The sequence below is a fragment of the Sminthopsis crassicaudata genome, chromosome 2 (assembly GCF_048593235.1).
Source record: "Sminthopsis crassicaudata isolate SCR6 chromosome 2, ASM4859323v1, whole genome shotgun sequence".
Lineage (NCBI taxonomy): Eukaryota > Metazoa > Chordata > Mammalia > Dasyuromorphia > Dasyuridae > Sminthopsis > Sminthopsis crassicaudata.
Genome location: NC_133618.1, coordinates 372,118,606 through 372,139,429, shown reverse-complemented (window position 1 = coordinate 372,139,429; position 20,824 = coordinate 372,118,606). Strand labels below are relative to the sequence as shown.

General features: G+C 34.3%; 1 protein-coding gene and 1 long non-coding RNA gene across 3 annotated transcripts in view; one reads left to right on the top strand and one right to left on the bottom strand.

Moving 5' to 3' along the window:
- The window catches only part of TECPR2 (tectonin beta-propeller repeat containing 2), a 111,669-nt gene that overhangs the window by 52,640 nt on the left and 38,205 nt on the right, over positions 1-20,824 (top strand). For both annotated transcript variants that reach the window (XM_074291209.1, XM_074291210.1), the window contains one exon: positions 4,620-4,853. In XM_074291209.1, coding sequence (XP_074147310.1) covers positions 4,620-4,853 — 234 coding nt within the window. The remainder of the gene's footprint in view (positions 1-4,619; positions 4,854-20,824) is intronic.
- On the bottom strand, positions 7,820-8,729 carry LOC141556687 (uncharacterized). Its single transcript, XR_012486600.1, has 2 exons — positions 8,648-8,729; positions 7,820-8,105 (listed from the first exon to the last, which is right to left on the bottom strand). It is a non-coding gene; the product is annotated as an uncharacterized LOC141556687 (long non-coding RNA).

Below are 20,824 nucleotides of genomic sequence, written 5' to 3'. Positions count from 1 at the left end.
GGATATCCAAATCCCTTGGACCCTTTGTCACCTCCACTTATTCCCCCAGTCCTTTACATTCTTTTGCCCTTTGAAATTCCTCTATTGTATCATAATCTGTTTTGCCTCATTTTCTTTCTTATTCCTCTGTCCTTAGCATGACTTTGTCTCTCACTCTTCCTTTTCTACCATCCTTTATTTTTGCATTGCTACACTTTCTTCCTTTCACAATCTTAACTCTTGTGATTAGTTCATTTATATATTATGTTGATCTCTTGTTCTATACTTATGCCTAAATATATGCTAATCTTTGATTACCACCTTCTCATCTGCTTTCTCTACTCTGATTGAAGGGGAGGGGAGGAGAGGGAAGGAAATCTACATTAAAAACAACAACCAAAAAACCATATCTGATTTCAGGTGAATCCTCACTGCTGTGATGCAATACTTATATTCTTCCCAGTGACTCCAATTCATAGTTCATCAAGACACCAGCTCTACTTCTTCCTTCCTCTTAGCAAGAAACTTTATCTCCTAACTTACTGATAAAACAGAAACTTTGCTTTGAGTGTCTTCTTCTCTGTAGTGGTCCTTAGTTTTGCCAGAGCCAACTTCTGTCATTTACTTATGCTGTTGGTTTTTCCATTGCCTCCTATATCTTTTCCAAATCATTTTCTTTCTGTCTAGCTATTGACTCTTAATCCCATCTTTGTTCACTAACCCTGTTGCTTACCAATATATGCTGGTCTCCCCTATTGTTAAAATACTTAAACTCCATCCCTTCAGGCTATTGCTCTATTTTTTTCCTTGATATCCTTCTGTCAAAATCTTAAACAGATCTGTTTCCATTTGTTACTTCCATTTCCTTGCCTTCTGTATGGGGAGGGGTGTGTGTGTGTGTGTGTGTGTTATGTTTTTTATGATGAACTTAATAACTGATATGTATTTTTTTAAAGATGCCTATTAAATTTAACACAGAAGTAACAAAATTGCCTTGTTTGTGTTACCTGAATTTCTCTTCATTTTATTTTTTGTAATTAAGTATTTTATTGATATTCTTTCCTTCCTTTTTTCATTCCTTCCTTCCTTTTCTTCCTCCCTTTCTTTTTTTCTCTCTCTACACTTTTCTTACTACAAATTGAAGTCCTCCCTTGAATAAATAAGTTTATTCAAGTTACCAATTCTTCACACTAACCATATTTGAAAATATATGTCTTATTCTGTACCACCATCTTCCTGTACTGGCATGCTTTATTATCAGTCTTCTGAAGCTGTGATTACTTAAAGTTGTGTAATTATTCAAAGTTATTTTCTGCTTCATCATTGTGGTCATAAAAATTGTTCTCTTGATTCCCTTCCTATCTTTCTTTATTAGTCCTTGTAAGTCTTTACATTATTTCTGTGAATATCATATTTATCATTTTTATTGTGTATATTCATTGTTTTTTATCATGCAAAGCTTTTCACTCATAAAATCCAGTTTATTCATCTTTTTCCTAATTGACAGGGATCTACTTTGTTTCCAAATCTATCATCCAATAAAAAGTATTATTAAAAATATTTTTGTACTTATAGGTGCTTTTCCTGTGGTTTGATTTCTTTGTTATATATATGCCCCCACTCAGTTCTTAACCCCTTTTAATCTAGCTTTTAACCCTAATATTGGAATGAAACTGATCTTTATAGGACTATCAGTAATTCTTTTAGCGATTTTGTTAACTTCTCTAGCTCTTTTGAGTATAGCCTCTGGCCTTACTTGACTTAACCATTCTGTGATATTTGACACCATTAGTTACCTTCTCTTTCTGTATAGTATCTCTTCCATTATCATTCATGGCATTATTTACTCAAGAGTTTTCTTTCTACTTATCTGACCACCTCTTACAAAACTTCTCCAAAAGATCATCTTTCATTTCCTACTCACTAAGCATAAGTGCTCTCAATGGTCTTGGTCCTCTTCACTCTACACATATTCCCGCAATGTTTTCATCAGGTTTTATAAATTCATTTTTTATTGTTCAATAGTTTATTATTGCTCTCTTTAAAAATTTTGCTGTCATTTTCCAGTGATCCTTTTGTGCATAACAGAATCCTTCCTTATCATAAAGATGCAAAGCAAAACAAATGAGCACATTAGCTGTTACTTACTGAATATGAATGGCTTATTTTACTTTTTTTGCTGAGAGAAGAGAAGCTCTACCTTACCAGCATTCTTCCTACCTCCTGATTGGTCATTTCATTGGTTAGAATTCTCAAGTCTTCTGAGCTTTTCCAAGTTTATGGAACACTAGACTTCTCTGTTCAGTCCCTCTGGGATCCTTACTTATTTTATCTTTTTCTTTCATCAACTTTTCTAATTTTTAACCAATACCAAATAGTTTTAATGATTACTGTTTTATAAAAATATAGTTTGTAACTTAAAACAGGGATGGTTTTCTTTTGGAATTGGTATCATTAGTGCATAACACAGTGCCTTACAAATAGTGCTTAATTATTAGTATAATTGAACTAAATTGAACTGTATTTGTTTATACTAAAAGGTATAAGAGTTTGTAGAAAATAAAATTATTACCCAGTAGTTAAGACTAATAAAGTTCAAGGCTAGTTGATCCTGTGCAAAGACAGAATCTTTATTCCAGTTCCGGTGATTTGGTGCAGTCTTTTTGGAAAGCAATATGACATTATCCAAAATGAGCTTCAAAACCTGTACCCTTAAACAAAAAATAGTCCTGGCACCACAAGCTGTCATAATAAAATCATAAAGAACTTGTTTGTCTAGTAGTTAGGGAATGACAGAATAATGTGGTATGTAAATGTAATGAGATCTCATTGCATCACAAATGATAAGTGTGAATAATACAAAGAAATAAGGAGAATGTGATATGAAAAGGATAGGACCTAAAAGGGTAAAAACAAAAGAAAATAGATTTATAAAAATAAAAACAGCAAAAAAGCCAGAAAAACTTAGAAAGAAGAAAACTCTAAACAGGAGACAGAAATAAACAGGATAATTTTGTAACTCATTTGATAGAGATAAATGTCAGTCTCAGTATCAAGAAGAGCTGGGTTCAGTTCTTGCCTCTGACACACCTGGCTGGATACCTGAACACATGTATGTGACCTCTCTAGACTCCAAGACTAAGTTGAAGAAGATACTAACCTGCATTGGTATAAGAAGTTTCCTTATCAGAGTTGATTATACCAATGAAATACTAGGCTCCATCCCCTCTGTAAGGCATTTTTTGGGTAAACTTTTTCTCTATCTGATTGCTGCTGTAATTTATGGTTTTTTTTTCTTGTAATATACACATTTCATCAAACTCTGATAAAGAAAGTTGTTTCATGTATAGTTTTAAAAATATTCATGTTAATATATTTGAATGTATTTGATAATTAATTACTAAGTTTATAAAAATAATTTTTAAATGGGGTTATCATTTTGATACTACTTCTTAAACTTTGCCAAACTTTTTATCTAAAGTAGAAATTGAATATTTCTTCATCTTCATAGGAAAATTAGGTTATATGAAGAAAGGCAATCCTATGTTAGTAAATGTCAATAATTAGTACTCTGATTCAGAGCTTTCCAATGCTTAGGGCTATAAAAAGTTCTCTGAGATTTATAGCCAAAAGGAAATTCCTTCAGTTCTTTTCATTGTGCTTTTTCAATAATACAATTAACATTAAACACTTTCTGAGTCTAAACTCTATTAGTTTCTTGGGAAGGAAAAAAGTTTACTCAGTGAAGTTTAGTCTGGTCTAGAATAGAACATGTATACAAATAACTGTAGTTCTTTCATTAACTCATTCATTCAGTAAATATTTATTTTGTGACTATGAGGTCCAAAGCACTTTATTTGAGGGAAGGAAGGAAGGAGAGAAAGTTCCAAACCCTGGGCTAAGCACTTTTTGCAAATCTTATCTCCTTTGATCCTCACTAATAACCTATATGAGGTAAATACTATTATCCCCATTTTACAGTTGAGGAAATTGAGTCAGTTTGTTATTTGTCTACTCCTTGCAGAAATAGGAGATCTACACACTGCATATATTTTCAGATTTTATTAGCACAGTGATTGGTTTTATAAAATTTTTTCTCTATTTTTTTTTCTTTTAAACAAAATGATTTGTTATATGGGCTAACTTTTTGGAAAAGGGATAGGGAGAGGGATACCGGGATACCTTTTGGTGGTATAAAAAAACAATTTAACAACCAATTTAAAAGAAATCAGTTCCTGCCTCCATAGTATCAAGGATCAAGCTGTAGAACACATACACAAATAATTATAATACATGATAAGTTTATTGAAGAAGTGGAAAAAAACAACTCTGAAATGTTAAGGGCAAAAGGGCCTTTGTCTTTTGTTACTTCTGTTACCTTTCATTCTAGCTGTGTTGGTAGTAGCATTGTTTCAAATGAACTATTTGAGTTTGTTAGCTAACGAATAAGAGAATAATAAGCAATAGCAATCACCAGCAAACTTGCATTTTAGTCAGTAGCTATACAATGTTTGTAGTTAGTTTGCTTGACATGTGCATAAAAATAAAATAGTGCCTTGTTCTACTTTTAAGCCAAGTGACTCACTTGTGAACGGTACTTACCAACAAATGTGGATTTCCTCCCCCCCCTTCTCCCACAGGAAGCTTTTTGTGGTTGTGCCAGAGTGCCAAGGATCTGTTTTGTGTGAGTGACCAGAATCCACAATTCCGTCCTTCTACAGTTCAACTTCCTCCTGATACTGAAATGATAGCATACTCTGCCTGCCAGGATGCCATATGGGGCTTAGATAGCTTTGGACAAGTGTTTATCAGAACACTGTCCAAAAGCTGCCCTACAGGAATGCATTGGATGAAGCTGGACCTTTCTCAGTTAGGTATGATTGTTGGATTATTTTTCTTTAAATTATGATTTAAATCATCTGGTATACTGTAGATACAACATGATGCAGATGTAAGAATGCTGAACTTCAAATCAAAAGATCTAGGCACAAATTTTTGGCTATGAAACTTCCTAGCTAAATAACCCTAGGCAAAATCATTTCATATTATTTGCTTAAGAAAAACAAACAAACAAACAAAGTAGTCATATTTGTACCAATCTGCTTCACAGGGGTTTTTTTGTACTTTATAAAACCTTAAAATGTTAACCAAATGCCTTTATTATTATAATCTTTCCTGTACAAATCATGTTACAAGGTATTTATTAAGCGCCATGTACCAAGTACTGTGTAAAGTGGCAAAAAAAAAAAAAATGGGGGAGACATGTAAATAACTACACATACAAGATATATTCAGAATAAATGTCTCAGAAGGGAAGGCACAATTAACTGGAGCAACCAGGAAGAACCTCTTTCAGAAGTTAGAATTGGAGTTGAAGCCTGGGAGCAAAGGTGAAGAAAAGAGCTTTCTATGCATGAGGTATGACCAGGGTAAAGTCATAGAGATGGGACATGATTTAGTGAGGAGCAACAAGAAGGCCACTATAGTTGGATCATAGAGTGCATTGAGGATAGTAAAGTATAGGAAGGTGAGAAACCTGGAAGGGCTCAGATTATTAAGGAAAGGACCCAATGTCACATAAGGAGCCACCAGGATTTATTGATTAATGAAGGATAATAAGAGCTATCGGACAATCGCTTAGACAGCTGAGTGGATAGACTGTAGTGGGAAGAATGTAAAGCAGGGAGGACAAAAGAAGCTACTGTAATGGACCAAGTGTAAGAGGTAATGAAGGCCTGTAATGGGAGGTTAGCAGTGTGAGTGAAGAGAAATAGACTATGTGAGAGATATTGTGAAGGTAAACAACAACACTTAACAGATTGGATATGAGGGTAAGTAGAGGTGAGGAGTTGAGGACACAGGTTGTGAACCTTATTAGTGGTGCCTTCAGTAGTTGTCAGGGAAAGGACTTAAGGAGAGAGAGAGTTCTGTTTTTGGATCCCATTCCAGTTTGAGATATTTAGTGAGTAAGGCTAAGATTGGTTATTTAGATGTGAAAATCTTCTGTATAAAAATAAACCTGTGGGGTCCTTTGAGTTCACTACACGATATAATAGATGACAAAAAGAGAAAACCACCCTGGACTATACTTTGGGAGGCACTCATAGTTAGTTATAACCAATAGAAGGTAAAGGACCTTATTGTCTAGTCCCAATGTAAAAATTGACAAAAATTCACTTTATTAAGTACCTTTACTTTTGTGAAATTTCTCCTGAAGATTTCTAAAATTTCTTAACAGTAAACATTTATTAAATGTTCTATCTGTATCTCTTGTCTGAATTTCTCTCTTCTCCATTGTAGCCCTTCATATACTTAAAGACCCTTGATTATTCTCTCTTCATCTAAATACCTATATTTCCTTCAAGCAATCTCTGTCATCCCTGTTTCCCTCCTTTAGATTCTAGATTACAATCTTCTTAAACTATGTTGCCCAGAACAGAACAGAATAATCCATACATGGGCTATGAGGGTAAATAATGAGCCAATTTTTTAAGCAGAAAAATATGATTAAAATGTGCATTAGGAAGTTAAAGTCCAAACTATTTAGTCTGGTCTTTAAGGTCCTTCACAATATGTTACCTGTCTTTCCGAACTTGTTTCCTATTACTCTTCTACATGTGCCTTGTACTAGTTAAACTGAACTACTTACTGTTTAACATAAGTGCCCAAGATTTTCCTACCTTACTGCTTTTTATTTATACCATATACCCCCTATCTAAAATGTTTTCCCTCACTTCCTTCTTGACAACCTTGCCTTTCAAAATTCTCCATATCCTTCAAGACCTTGCTCAGTTACCACCTCTTCTGTGAATCCTTCCTTGTTCCTTTTGGTAAGATATCACTGTCTTTGTAAACACAGGTTTACAAGCTCAGTTATTCTTAATTCTTCAGTCTTATCCAGGCTGTTGCCAAGCCTTTCCAGGTCTAACTCTGTAATATCTGATCCATCATTTTTTCTCCTCTCAAAAAACAAATAAACAAACAAAAAACCCCATCAACTTTTTGCCTGGACTATTGCAATAGCCTTCTAATTGGTCTCTTTATCTCAAATTTCTCTTTCCTCTCCAAACTAATCTCCATATGGCTACTAAAGCACATATTCCTAAAGTACAGATCTGACCATCTCACTCCCCTACTAAAAAAGTTCAATAATTCCTTACTGCCAATACAACCATTCAGTTGAGAAATCTTGACATTACTATTTCTACATTTCTGTAATCATCTCATTAACTCTATTCAGAAAGCCATCACTGTAGGTCCTCATTACTCCACACTTGCAAAAGCCTCCAGTACAGTATCTCCTGAATTCTGATTTATCTATACTGCTGCCAAAGTAATTTTCCTAATATAAAATCAAGACTTTTAGCACTACCATCATCCAAAAAAAAAAAAAAAAAAAACCTTCAGTGATTTCCTGTTGCCTCTAGGATGAAATATAAACTCTCTGTTTGACTCTCTCTCTCTTTTTTAAAAAAATTATTAACTTGACAAAAATCAGCAAACTCGACTTTACCATATACAAAGAACAGATAAAGAGAATTATATATGAAACTGGGAATTTCTGTTTATATGCAGTTTTTTTTAAGTATATAACAAATTTAATATGGTAATTCTAAAAATGCCCTGTTTGTATCTCTCTCTGAATTTTCTTTGGCTCTCTTCTGTGAATTCATTAATAAATTCATTAATGTTCATTTTTCTTTTCTTTTTTTTTTCTTTTTTTAAGTACTGATCAATATTCCCTGCTCTCTCTCACCTCTTCCCCCAAAACAAAAGTCCTTTCTAGTAACATCATCACTTATCAAGATTCAGCAAAACAAATTGACACATCACACATATCTGAAAACAGATATTTTATTCTGCACCTTTAGTCCATCACCTCCAAATCAAGAGGTGGTAAACATGATTCAGAATCAGTCTTCTTTGTTGATCATTGCATTGTTAAGAATTCTGAAGTCTTTTAGAGCTGATTTCCTTTATTACAATGTTGTTGTTATTATACAAAATGTTTTCTTGTTTCTGCTTACTTTATTCTTCATCAGTTCATACAAAACTTCCCAGGTTTTTCTGGATCTGTTGCTTTGTTCACTTCTCTTTTCTTTCTTCCTTTCTTTTTTGTTCCCTCACTATTTTAAAACATTTTTATTTTGAATTTGACAGTCATTAATAAACACAAATATTTCAATATACAAAGGACAGAAAGGACAATATTACATATGAAACTATGAACATATCACATAGCTTATTTTTTAAAAATTATAAACCATTAACAAGTTATCAACAACACTGCTTTTCTTGTCTTTGTCCCTTTTTTAACTCCATTCTGCTCTCTTCTATGTATTTTAAGATGTTTCACTGATAACTTTTTTCTTTTTTAAATATCATTATCACTGTGTGTTACGTTCCTCTAGAATACTGTCTGTCTCTCATCAAGTCGAAATTTTTTCCCTTGTAACAAATACATATGGTTAGCCAAAACAAAATTGTGTTATAATGGTAGTCTAAAAAAAAGTTTAAATAGTTCTGACTTATATTATCAATCTATTAGACAAAAGTTTAATGAATTTTTTAAAAGTGAATGATAAAAGGAAAAAACTATTGGATACAAATTAATGAAATATGAAATATTAGTAATGGAGTGGAAAATAGAGGAATCACAAGTACTCACATTTTTATAGCACTTCAAAATTTGCAAAACAATTTTCTTCACATTGACCCCATGATGTAGGAGGAACAGAGGTGCTAATCTCTGTTTTATAGATGAGAAAATACCCTTAGAATGGTTTATAACTTTCCCAGGATTACACAACTAGTACATGTGAGAAACTATTATCCAATGGAGACATTGTTCTGGCCTCACAAAAATTATGGTTAATAAGGGAAATATGAGAAATTGTATGCAAATACAAATAGTTAAAATGCAAAGCACAATGAGAGAGTCATTGAAAAGGTACAGTGTGGTATGGGATTGTCCAAAGGAGAATTCCTGCAGGGTTTATCACCTCACCTTAGAATTCTGTTGAAGGCCCACTAGGGGTCAGTCCTGAGCTTATTTTAAGATTCCCTAAGAAGCAAGTAACAAACTTGGTATTTGAACTCAAATCCTCTGATTTCTAATCTGGGTCCCTTTTTACTACTCTTGTTCTTAAGATATCTTTTTATTTAAAAAAAAAAAAAACAACAAAAACAACAAAACAAAACTCCTATGTGTTGGCTCATTTTTTTCCATCATATAGAGCAGGAAAATAGGTCTTATGGTTTGCTTTTCGTTAGGAGCAGATGTTTCTCAATCTTTTCTCTCTGTGTTCCTGGCACTGCTCCCTTATTGGCCTTTGCCAGGCTCAAACAAGGACTCTAAGGCCCTTATGGCTGGAGAATAATCATGTGGAAAGTTGTGCCAGCCTCAACTCGGTGGAGAATTGAACTAGCCAGACTACATTCCTTCCCACCCCACACCCCATCCCAGCACACACATAGAAGCTGTTTCACTCCTTGACACTGAAGCAGATGCTTCATCCCTAAAACCTAACATCCCTCTTGATAATCAGAGAAAATTGGGGCCATTTCTGTAAAAGGAAAGCCTCACTTCTTTGGGATACTATGATATTTATACTCTTAAGTACATTAGGCCTTTAATATGATCCTCTAATTAGTATTAATGTGTTATTTTGGTACTGCTGCTGATTTAGTTTTTAGGCAGACTTTTTCAATAATACTGTCCTCATTTCAACAAGACTTTCCTGATCATATTCCATTTTCCTAGTATTGTACAAGGAGTTGTAGAGAAAAAAGAAAACATTATCTGTCCTCAAGGAGTCCATAGTCTGATTATTTCACTCACACCTTTGAAACAAGATAAAAGAAGGAAGTATATATTATTAGTTGATCTTGGTAATAATAATTATATATTATATATAACATATAATGTAAGATCAAATTGATCTTATATATATATATATACATGTATATATATATAAGTTATATTATTAATTGACTGAATTAATTGATTGGAATAGATAGTTTAGCACTATAGTAAGAGACCAGGGATGCAAGAGATCTGTTGGCCTGTAATTGACCCCACAGCATTCTCAATACAGCAACACATTCTTCATTAGCAACACCTGTATAGCTTAATATATACATCAAAATCATTACAGTTTATCAGAAAATTAATAATAGCTATTTCTGTAGTCATCATTATTATACCTTACATTAATGTAGCACTTTATGCAAGTTTTTGTTCAGGAAAGTTTCATAAGGTACAGATAGTGCAAGTAGTACTATCCTTATCATAGAGATGAAGACATTGATAATTTGAAGAGATAAAGTGCCTTGCCCATAGTGACAAGACAAGTAATTTAATCAATATTTTAAAAAAAGGATCTCTAATGTATCTTCTCCCTCCACTCTTTCCTTCTCTCTTTACAAATTTCTCATTAATCAAATCCCACCTTGTCCCACTGCCATAAATCTACACACCCTTCTATGTGTCACTTTTTCCTATTTCTTCCCCCCCACCTTTATTTCTTTATAGATTTTGGAAATTGCTCTACCCTTCAAGATATAGATATGTATTATTCCCTATTTAACCCATTCCCAATGTGAATAGGTTTCAAGAACTACCAGCTCTCTTCCCCTAATTAATGCCTCTATATCATTTTTTCCTCTGTACTTCATTCGTGTAGCATTATTATTTTTACCTTTTTTTAGACAGTTGTACTTTTTTTGAGTCAGATCATACTCAGCTCTGCTCAGTTTTTCTTTTGAACTAACTATCCAGTTACTGATGTCAGTCTTAAGCATACGGTTTACATTTCCATGTAAAAAAGAAAATAATTTGTCCTTGTTGAAATTTATTTTTGATATTTCTTATATATTAAATTTTCTATTAAGTTCAGGTTTGGTTAAGGCAAATTCTTGAAAATCTGTGAGTTCATTGAATGTCCATTTTTTTTGGTTCAATATTAGTTTTGCTGGATGTGATATTTTTGGCTGCCAGTCTAGTTTTTTTTTTATTGTGAATATGTATTATTCCAGGACCTGAAGGTAAAAACAGTTTTTCATACCACAATCATTTCCACATATATTTTTGTCTTTTATTCTTCCACTTTAGAACCATCTCTTATAACAAACAAACAGTTAAAGCCAAATTACACAGCACTGGGTTCTGATGACATAATTCCTCCTTACACTTCCTCTAGCCTGAAGAAATCAGAACTTTTTCATTATCTTTTCTGCCATCTGGAAACAGTTTTGGTTCACTGCATTTAATCCAAGATCAAAGTGTTGTTTAATGTTATTTTCACTTGGATATGTAGTAATTGTGTATTTTGTTTCTTGGTTCTGCATTCTTCACTCTGTATCAGTTCAAACAGACCTCATACTTCACTAAATTTCTTATATTTCCAATGGTTTGATAATCTTTGTAGTTTTAAGTTACCTAGATTGTAAATGCTATGAAGACAAAAGTAGAATGTTTGATCTGAAAGGCATTATGGTATTATGGAAAGAATGCTGGACCTGATAAGAAGAAACCAGGATTAAACTCTTATCACTTAAAGATGTTTAACCCTGGCAAATCTCTCTCTCTCTCTCTCTCTCTCTCTCTCTCTCTCTCTCTCTCTCTCTCTCTCTCTCTCTCTCTCTCTTTCTCTCTCTCTTTCTCTCTCTCTCTCTCTCTCTCTCTTTCTCTCTCTCTCTCTCTCTCTCTCTCTCTTCTCTCTCTCTCTCTCTCTCTCTCTCTCTCTCTCTCTCTCTCTCTCTCTCTCTCTCTCTCTCTCCTCTCTTTCTCTCTCTCTCCTCTCTCTCTCTCTCTCTCTCTCTCTCTCTCTCTCTCTCTCTCTCTCTCTCTCTCTCTCTCTCTTCAGGTCCATCTGACTTCAGGGCTGAATCCACTGTACCCACCTAGCTGCCCCCAATTTCTTTGTAAAATTGAGATAATAAAACTTCAACTTAGCTTACATGGTTGTTGTAAGGAAGATGCTTTGTAAACTTAAGTAGGACCTTGTTATTATGAATTGAGCAATTTTACAGAAAACCAAAAAGCCAATAAATACTAAATTTTTTTTTCTTTTATTTTTGCTGAGGCAATTGGGGTTAAGTAACTTGCCCAGGGTCACACAGCTAGGAAGTGTTAAATGTCTGAGGTCAGATTTGAACTCAGGTCCTCTTGACTAGAGCTGGTACTTTATCCACTGTATCAGCTAACTGCCCCCTAAATGCTAAATTCTAGTAAAGTAGTTCATGCCAAATTCTTCTACTTTTTGCTAACAATACAAGCAAATATTTTTTTAGGACAGCATAGTAAAAAAGAATTCCTGAACTCAGTTGATCTGGGTTCAAGTGCTGAATGCTTTGCTCTCAGGCAAATTACTTCACGTCTCTGAGCTTTTTTCCTCATGTATAAAATTAACATAACAATCAAATGAGATAATATATATAAAATATTCTATTAAAATAATGTGAATTATATGTGAAAAACTGAAATTTCATCTTGTCAGAATGAAAAAAGATTTAATTTTGCTTTGAGAAAAAATTTAAAAGTAATTATTGTCTAAGCACATGTAACAATTTTCTACTTTCTTGGATACATTTTCTCTTTGAACTATTTCAGTAATTCTCTCTATGACATTTTTGATTAGGCAGTTTCAGGTTTCAGAGTTCTCAAATGGAAAAAGATACATGATCTTTATAATTAATATGAAACAGAAACATTTTTTTCCATTGTTTCTCTTTTGCTGTAGCACTTTTTGGAAGGACATTTTCTTTCAAAGTGTTCCTGCTCTGAAAATGCCAAATAAAAACACATTCTCCTCCTGATGTAAATAATATCAAGCAATGATATGCAATTCTGTATTTGATTGCACTGAAGTATGTTAAGGTTAAATCACTTTAACAGCTGGGACATCATGTCCCAGGATCATGTATATTAGAGACTGTGTGATGCAGTTAAAGGGGATCTTCAGTTCTATAATCACATTAAATATCAAGGAATGTAATTCTGATCTTTGGATGTTCCTTCTCTATTCCCCATAATAATGTAGCATTCAAAAAGAGCTATAAAGACTGAAAAATCATAGTATTTCCTTTTTTACTATATAACCACAGTTTAACATTAAATAATCTAAGCTTTGTTTCATGGGATGCTGTCTGTGGCCAAAATAATTCGTTACCTAGGGCTCTGCCTCCTGGTAATGAGCCTCTTTCAGCTGGATTTGTGTATGAAAAGCAAACACAGTCTGTTGTGAGGCCCACATTCTAAGTTTTTCTGGTCTGCTAGAGCTTGTTCTTCACTGGCATTGCCTTTGAGAACCTAGGGTCAGTTCCATTTGGCATGAGGCATTCGAGGAGGACTTTATGGAATAAAGGTACATGTTATTCAAAGAGCAATTTTAAAAATTCATGGTCTGAATAAATGGCTATGGTATGTGATCAACAGTAAAATTTACAAGAGAAGCTGGAAATTATCAAAGGGGATATATGACCAGAAAAGATGTAGACTAGTTAGGCACTTTAGAATGAGAGCTAATTGATGGTACTGCCATATTGCTGCATTACTATCTCTGTAATGTCATGATATACAGGGGAAGCTCCTTTGACATGTCATGGGTATATCTTGTGGAAGATTTACAGGAAACCACAAACACAAGTCACACAGGATGAGAAGACAAAAGCTAAGATTGTGGTCTGCACTATGGAAGGGAATATATGTCACTGGAATCATAGATCCATCCAAATATCATTAATAGCTTTCTCTGTGATTGGCAAAATCACATATTTCATGACGTTCCAAAACTCTCCAAAATAAAAATTATTTACATGAGGTAAAGTAATTGAAGCTAATTGGCTAAAGCATCAAGAACCCTAATGAGGTAACACCTGATGAATCAACAGCAGAAAAGACCTAATGTGCTTACTTAGTATACACTCTTCCATCAGCTCTCATGCTCTGGCAAGATAGGATCCGTGAACTCGTGCTCTGAGGTCCATCAGTAATTTCCTTGCAGCTGCTATAGCAATTTCTGCCAACACAGCCTCCTCCCTGCCTTGTCCCAATTCTCTCACTTCACCATTCTATTGTAGAAGCAACACAATTCAATCCTCCCTCCCCCTTCCACCAAAGATTCTCCCCAGGAGATAAAGATGTATGAAAGTGAAAGGTTGTTCTGTCTGGGGAAGCAGTATGCTGCACCGCAGCATTACTTAGCCATAGACTAAAGAAAAGAATGAATGAGGACAGGATGCCAATATGTATTTGGGACTCCCCTACACCTGATGAAAAAGGAATTATTGTCCAGCTAGAGCCTGTTCTTTAGCCTCAGAAGTCACTTGGGGAAGATACTGAAGCCAGTGAAAAATTAATTCCTCAGCTTGAGAAAAGACAGAAACAACTTTAAGATCTGACTCTTGGGGGATCCATCACCAAAGTGAAAGGAATCAGAAAACAACTGGAAATATAAAGAAAAAAAGACTGAAATTACCAAAGATATCAGATGAAAATTCATTTGAAAACCCTAAGCACAAACAGATAAATAAACAGGGAAGATATTAAGGATAGAAGGAAAGATAGACAGACATCTAATGAGTCCAAACATCTCAGAATAAAAGTTGTAAGACAAAGGAAAATGAATCAACACTTGATAAGGCAAGAGATCATATGAACCATACCCAGAAGGATGTTCCTGAATGTTTCAAGAGAGAAATAAATAAGAATTGAGAAAATAGAATTTATGTCCTTTACAACAGAAATAATTTGAAGAACAGAAAACTTGAATTCATAGTGGCAAGCCTTTCCAAAGAATCACAAGAGAGATCATATGATAATGAAAAGAAAAGGCAATATTGAACACATGATCTCTATGCAAACAGAAAAAATTATCTTGCAGTTAGAATGTTTTGAAACAAGCATCATAGGTCTTCCAGGGAGGGGGGGGGAACTGTCAAAAAACCTGAAAAGAATAAAGTACAGTGAAAACTGCCTAAAATGTGTGAAGAAAACCAGATACCAATCAAAAGAGTGAATCCACAGAGTGCTTATAAGAAAACAAAAACAAAAATGCTGCATACTCCAAATCATAGTGATTAAATGAATAATTCCAATGTTACACAACAATTCAACAAGTAACCAGGAGCAAGATTTTCAGATATAAAGGACAAGAATTTTGAACAACACAAGACTATTTTGTACCCTCAAGAAACTATAGAAAGGAAGATAATGAATGTGTTCTGAAGAGCAAAGGCCCTTAATAGCTTCCTCCACTAAAATCTTTAAGTGCTTCATCTTGGTGCCAAGGTAACTGAATTTTCAAAAGATATTAAAGTGGAATGCAAATCCTAACAGATTACACACTGTCACAGCTGTTTGGTGAATCAATTTAATTCTATACTATCCTCTACATTCAATTTCTTTGTCCCACTTATTAGCAGTAATTCCTTGCCATATTTCCAACCTGGAATTCCTCCCACCATCTGTTTCTGTCTTTTCTCTTATTCACATGCTGCTGAATGAAGCTAAAAAGAAAGTCATAAAATTATGCTGACTAGATCCACTACAAATTTGTCACATAATATCAATTGAGCCCTCACTGCACTAAGAGAGTTTTTAGAAATCTCCCTAATTATCTCACTATAACATTTACCACTGGGGAATTTTTCAAACTTTTTTCATTTCTCCTCAAACTTCCCATGATACCCTTTCTGAAAACCATGCCTCCTACTTTATTGAAAAAATTGAGATCATTCTTCAAGAGCTCCACTTCTTTCCTCCTTTGCATTTCACGTCATTCAGATGTCGTCTTGCACTATCTATGCTTTGTACGTAGTAAATGCTTAATAAATGATTTTTCCATCCATCCATTTCCATCTATTTCTTTCATCCTTGTTTCACATGAAGAGGTGGCCTTGCTTTTTAACCAACACAAATCCTTGATCCCATTCCATCCCATCTTCTCCAAAAGATTGACTTACTTTTATTATTTCCATTCTCTCCCTCACTTTCAGTCTCTCCAGACAGAGATGCTAGCTGCTTCTCTGATATCTACATTTGGTTCCTCCACTTCTCCTTTTACTCTTTTTTAAGCCCTTTTAAGTCTGAGTTCCAACCTTATTCAACTAAAATATCTCTCTTTAAAATTACCAGTGATTTCTTAATCGCTAAATCTAATGGCCTTTTCTCAGTTCATTTCTTTGATTTCTCTGCTGCCTTTGGCACTATCGATTACCCTCTTCTCCTTGGTATCCATCTTGGATTTTGATAGCAGCTCTAAATTTTGATAGCCTATCTGTCCTGGTTCTTCTCCAAACTGGGACCATTTCTTCTCATCTTCTGAGCTTGATTTTTTTCAGTAGAATGCCTACTAACGATGGATATCCTATAAGGCTTTATAACTCAGATCCTCTTTTCTTTTCCCTTATACTTCCTTGCTTAGTGATCTTATCAGGTTCCATGGATTCCATTAGCAGATGATTCTGAGATTTATTTATCAAATCTAAACATTACCTCTTCTTGAGACTCACACTTCTAATTACTTTTTGGACATCTCAAACTGGGTGTTCCACAAACACCTCAAATTCAGAACCAAATTTATTATCTTTCCTCTTAATCTCTTCCTTCCAAATTTCCCTATTACTGTTAAGAGTACTACCATGTTCTCAATTATCCAGGTGTTATTTTTGACACCTCTCCAACCCTCATTATCTAATCTCTTGCCAAGAGACTTTTGTTTCTATATTAGAAACATCTCTAGGGGGCAGCTAGGTGGCTCGGTGGATAGAGCACCAGCCTTGAATTCAGGAGGACCTGAGTTCAAATTTGGTCTCAGACACTTAACACTTCCTAGCTGTGTGACCCTGGGCAAGTCACTTAACCCCCAGCCTCAGGAAGAAAAAAAAAGAAAGAAAGAAAGAAACATCTCTTATATGTCCCTTTTTCTTTTTTGACACAACTGCCATCTTATTGTAGAGCCTTTTCACTTCATGCCTAAACTATTGCAATAACCTTCTGGTTGTTTTCTCTGCCTCAAGTCTCTTCCCACTGTAGTTCATCCTCTACTTAGCTGAAAAAGACCCAAATCACAGGTCTAATCATGTTACTTTCCTCTTCAATAAACTCCAGTGATTCTCTGTCTTCCCTCCATGATAAGCTAGAACTACTTAGCTTTTAAAGTCCTTCATAGATTAATCCCTTCTTACAGTCTTGTACTTTATTTCTCTCTACATACTCAGTGATCCAGTAATACTGACCTTTTAGCTATTCTTCACACATCTCAATTTCATTTACATGTTGTGTCTCTCATTTATAGTCCTTGAAGCAAGGAGTGGATTTTTTATTTATTTATTTATTTTTGCCTTTCTTTGCATCTTCATTGCTTAGCACAATAAACATCTAAATGCTTGATGATTAATTAACTGAAAAAGACCGTTACAACTTTTTTTTTTTTTTTTTTTTTTTTGCTGAGGCAGTTGTGGTTAAGTGACTTGGGCAGAGTCACACAGCAAGGAAGTGTTAAGTGTCTGAGGCCAGATTTGAACTCAGGTCCTCCTGACTTCAGAACTGGTGCTCTATCTACAACACCAACTAGCTGCCCTTACTGTTATAACTCTTAACTGTATATAGTCAGAATGATCACTGGATTCCCAGTCAGGAATTGGTTTCAAATTCCATCTCTGCTACTTATCTGTGTGACCTTGACTCTCTCTGAACCTGTTTCCTCCATTGAGCAGTCAGGCCAAGATAAATTTTATATTCTATAACCTGGATTTTCAAGTAATAATTTGAATCCAGGTTTTTTGACTCTCAGTTCAAAACCATCTTGTCCTTAAGACATCTAAATCCTTTGTTCTGTTTTTAATTGAGAACAGGATTATTTTGAATGAATTTTTGAAATACTGTATCATTTATTTAATTGTCGTCTTAAGGCTAAAATGTTTGCCTGTCATTCATTATTAGTGCATGTTTATTTTGTAGAAGTGTTTACCTTCAGATGCTCTCTGTATATTCTTTGGTAAACATTTTATATTTGCTGGTAACTCTGGATTGTTTTTTGCATACTAACATGTATTTTTAGTCTGTGACACAAGCAAGCACTCTGGTAGTATGACCAGCTGCTGAATGTAGTTCAGATTAGGACAGTTTTAAAAGAAGGCACTGAGTATAAGACAAAGAACACAAGACTTGAATTTAGAGAACCAAAGTTTGAATGACTGCATTATTTATTACCTGTATTGTCTTTTACAACATATATACCAGCATATAGAACAGTGAAAAGAGGCTATCTGGATACTTTCTGAATTCTCCTACTCTATTTTGGGAAGAAAAAAAAGGATAAAATGGTGTTTGCACAACATTGTGACAGAGTTCTGTAACATCCAAAGGAGTATCCTGGTGCTTTCTATTTTTCTTGGTCTCCCCTGCCAAAAGAGCAATAATATCTAATATTGATACTTCTAACCTCATTGGAATGGTTGGCTAGAGATTTACTTCAGTTCAAATTGGACAGATTTTTTTATCCATTTGAAATTGAAAATTGTTAGAAGCTATATTTGTAACTGCATATAGCATACCTTGATAAATTGCAGTAATGTTTCCTTCCAGTTAACACCTTTTTCTGTTAAAATGAGTTTGATCAGCAAAGTGGAATATATAAATCTAGTATCTGATTGTCCCTTTTCTTTCCCCCTGTTGGATCATACATGAAATACTGTATTTAATTCTAATTCTCACATTTTAGACAGGATATTAACAAGCTAACTTGAAATCTCATATTTTAAAATGTCTAATGTTGTCAGGGAGGTGTGTCCTTGGTTCTCAAAGACCATTAAGGGGAACACAAAATCTGCCATGTCCTATTAAGCTAGAAGAGCTTTGAATACAAACAAGAAATGGATTGAGACCTGCCCTAGCTAAGTTCAGTGTCTTCTAATTAGAAGGTTGGCTACTGAGCAATGAATTTTTCAGCCACAGAAAATCATGGGAACCATCCACTAAGACATAGAGGGGTTATCATCTTCTACTTCATCCACATCAATGAAATTACAAATCTTTAAACTATCAACAAGCAAGAATATGTTCCATAGTGGAAGGTAAGAGCACTCCAAACCATATCATTTTTTTTTAATTCAGTCAAAATAACTTGAACATCTTATCCCAGAGAATATTTGGGGAACATGATATATGTATCCAAAAATTAGAAAAAAAATATGTGGAAGATTGGTTAGATTTATGCTGCTTGACATAATTAGAACTTATAGGTTCAAGTTAGTGGCAGAAAGACTTTTGACTCAATTTAAGGAAGACCAATTGTCTTAACTGTCTAGGAACAAAATAGTCTGGTTTGGGAAAGGAGGGGATTCTCTATATCTAGAGAGCTTCACAGTATAGATGTCAGGGATGTTGTAGGGATGCTTTTGTAAAAGGAGAACGCAAGTGATTTTTGAAGTTTCTTAGATGTTAAGGTACTAAAAATAGAAATGAAAAAGATTCTTTGGTAGGTATAAGAAATTAAACTTGATTCCACCTTGGAATTAACTAAAGGCATTGTAGGTTAGTTACATTGTAAAAGTTCTAATGTCCAAAATGAAGTTGATATTCTTGTTGCATTTTGCCCTGGTCAGACTACATTTGCAATATTTTGTACAATATTGGATGCTGTGTTTTAGGAGGCACATTGTTAAATAAGAGAACATCCAAGAGAGAATGACTAGAATGATAAGAGAACTTGAACTGGCATATAAAAGTTTTGCAAAGGGAGCTGGAGAAGGGGACAATAAGATAGTTTTCATATGTATAAAAAGATGTCATAGGAAAGAGATTATTTGTTCTTCCTCCCAGAATTCAGAAATAGGATCTATTCAAGTACAAGTGGGAGGTGGGAGAATATTCTAGGAAAAGAAATTTCAGTTGTATGTAAAGAACTTCCTAATGATAACAGCTGTCCAAAATGAATTGCATAGCAGGATCCCATCACTGTTTGTCTTTGAGGAGATGTTGATTCTGGATGTTTACAGAATATGTCTGTTGAAGGTACAGATTAGATGCATGTTCTCTGTATTCTCTATCTGACTTTGAAAATCAATGATCAAATTTCCCTGTCCTTTGAATTTAATTTTGCCCTAAAAGGCAAAATTCAGATATATGTATACCACAAAAAGCACACATTTTTATAGAAAACCTGTTCCCTTTGGATCTGAGGACTCTCAAAGACAGTCATATTTCTATACAGAGTTACAGAGCTTTATGTATCATTTCAGCTAACAGGAACTTTCAAAGAAGCAAGGCTGTCTTTCCTAGATATTACTTACTTGTCCCTTATTTGTTAAGAAACTTTTTTTCAGAGGGGAGGATTGGGGGAAATTTTTTGTGTCTTTTGTTAGAATTTCACAGTAGGAAATTAGTTTAAAGGTAATCTAGCTCCATCTCTACTCAGAGTATGAATCTCCCATACATCACTAGCAATCCATCCTCTGCTTAAGCAATTAATTTCCAATATATGTGATTTGGAATTAATTACTTTCTAAAGCATTCCATTATTGGGTGATTATTAGTCAGTTCTTTCTTATATTGAGCCAAAATAGACCTACTTGTAACTTTTGCTCATTGGTCTTATGTCTGTTCTTCATGGCCACGTGAATTAAATTCTCTTTTATATGACAGCTGTGCAAATATTGCTAAGTCTTCTCTTCTCCAGTGTGAACATCCCTATTTCATTCAGTTTACTTTTACAGGACATGTTTTTAGAATGTCTTTGCTAGTTAGCTGCCTTCCTCTCAACAAGATTCTTCCAGCTTCAAAAAATTTTAAGCAACTGTTTAGTACAGAAAGAATGTGTTGTATGAATGTGCTCTGGAG